This window comes from Elephantulus edwardii, unplaced genomic scaffold, assembly GCF_000299155.1.
Source record: "Elephantulus edwardii isolate Elephantulus edwardi_28Jun2011 unplaced genomic scaffold, EleEdw1.0 scaffold00133, whole genome shotgun sequence".
Classification (NCBI taxonomy): Eukaryota; Metazoa; Chordata; class Mammalia; order Macroscelidea; family Macroscelididae; genus Elephantulus; species Elephantulus edwardii.
In genome coordinates this window covers 9335114-9337264 of record NW_006399883.1, presented here as the reverse complement: position 1 = coordinate 9337264, position 2151 = coordinate 9335114, and the positions used below count along the sequence as shown (strand labels likewise).

The 2151-nt window shown below is 36.6% G+C and overlaps 1 protein-coding gene across 1 annotated transcript in view; it reads right to left on the bottom strand.

The window, feature by feature from the left end:
• Nucleotides 1–2151, bottom strand: part of TRAPPC10 (trafficking protein particle complex 10) — a 130319-nt gene that overhangs the window by 75450 nt on the left and 52718 nt on the right. Inside the window, exon 3 of the mRNA XM_006893947.1 lies at nucleotides 1569–1704. Within this exon, the coding sequence (XP_006894009.1) occupies nucleotides 1569–1704 (136 nt within the window). The remainder of the gene's footprint in view (nucleotides 1–1568; nucleotides 1705–2151) is intronic.

Genomic DNA, 2151 nt, shown 5'->3' with positions numbered 1-2151 from the left:
TTAGGGCTGTTGTACATAGGGTCACTATGAGTCGCAAATGACTCGATGGCACATAACAACACAACAGCAACTCTAAAACTTATTGATACAGGTTCAGAAACAATACTTAACACAATATTGCAGCTAAGATACCAGAAAATTTGGCAAAATCAGTGACTATAAAAATATTAGTAGAAAAAAAAAGTGGAGAAACTAATGGTTGAAGCCCATGCAGACAAAACCACATGATTCAGTGTCACTGTAACTGGGTCATAATGACAGCTGACTAGAATGCATCAGAAGATTTCTTTTTTTAAAAGGCCACATAGTATAATGTTTTAGCCTTATTGAGATATGTAAGCCAGACTTAATGAAAAGATATTTTTGTGATTATAACAAACTACAGGAATATTTTCATAACAATAGTAAATTTCGGGTGAAACACTGTACAAGATTTTATAGTAATTTGGTGTTCTGACAATATCATCCTGTGCAGTCCACACTCCCCAAATTTCTCTAGTTATGTCACTGTTATTTCATTGGTTCCTTACCTTCCCCAAAACCTTGCCGGTCAAGAGCACTGAGTCAGTCTGTAGACTGACCAACTAGCAGGCACTCCTCATACAGAGGATTAGAGTCCACTTTCTGCAGTACAGCATCCTCTGATGGGCAAGACTCTTAGGAGTCTGTGTATATTACCAGAGCCAACACAGCCCATACCACTCCTTCCTCGAGGAACCATGCTAATTCAAGCCACGAGTGACTAATAATCCCTTCTAGATCTTTCCTGCACCATACCATACACACAGATATATACATAAATACACATATATGCATTTACTTCCATTTAAAAAACTACTTCTAAAACCTCAGATTAGGTTAAAAAAAATCACAATATGTTGTGTTAGGTACTTCATAAACTGTTAAATGTTTGAGACTGAAAATCAAAATAAGTAAGAAGAAATGAACTCACCAAATTTTTTATTAATTCATGACAGAAGAACTCAGCAATTAAAAGAGTCTGAGTTTAAGAACTGACAACTGCAAAATACAAATATAGGCTGTGATACCCACAGAACTAACATCCGCTCATTTGGTGATTATTTATAGAAGACTTCCTGAGTAAGGCTCTGTGATATGAGAAAGAAGGGCACATTTCCCTGTCCTCAGACAGGTTATCAACTACCAGAAAAGAAAATCAAGTAGTTTCTAGTATGAAAGTAGCTTCAGTACAATGATGGCTAAGTAGATAGCATATTATAAAAATTCAATTGTCACGAAGGTTAAAAATACAGTTGAAAAGATAAAACCCAAGGGCCCAGTAGGACAACAGTGAGATAGTGTAACAGCACCTGAACATGGGGAATAGTATTTATCTGGCGACTACTACCACTGCAGCCCTTGGGCCAAAGCAGAAGCAGGCAAAGACAAAGCCAGACATCTAGTTGAGGAATGAAGAAAGGAGACCTCCTTAAATAAATAAGATTATAATTAAAAATTACAGTTGTCTTAGTAACAAAATCAAGAGCTGTGACTTTTTAATTCTACTTTGAGATGCTTCCTTGTAACTTCCATGAATGAATACTTACACAGCATTCTGTCCAATAAATATGAAGGAATGGGAAAGTGAGCAGAGCTTTGTTTCCTTCTTTGGGCAGCAGCTCCTCCTTGAACTGAACAAAATTAGATTCCAGGTGGATCATCTTTGGAGCTCGGCCATAGGACCTACAAGCAATTTATAAAAAGTTATCAAGAAAAAGGACTAAAGACTATTTAGTCAAACAAATAAGGTAATGGTAAGAATAATCAGTCTAGCCAGATCTATGAGTTCAAAATATATAGTATATAGTAATATAGTCATCGAAATTTTTGCTAATTATTTTAAACACAGTTCATAATCACACATCAGAGCACAGAAAGGGAGGCCTGATGGTACAGTAGATAAAAATATTGGGCTGTTAACCAAAAGGTCAGCAGTTAGAATCCACCAGGTCCTCGGAGGAAAGATGAGACATTCTACTGCTATGAAGATTTACAGCCATGGAAGCCCTAAGGACAGTTCTATTTTCTCTGAGTCAGAATCAACTGAACAAGCACAATCAATAAGAGTGCATCTAAATTCCAAAATCAATCTCCATAATAGTCTATGTGTTTCCTACTGCCAAAGGGGCC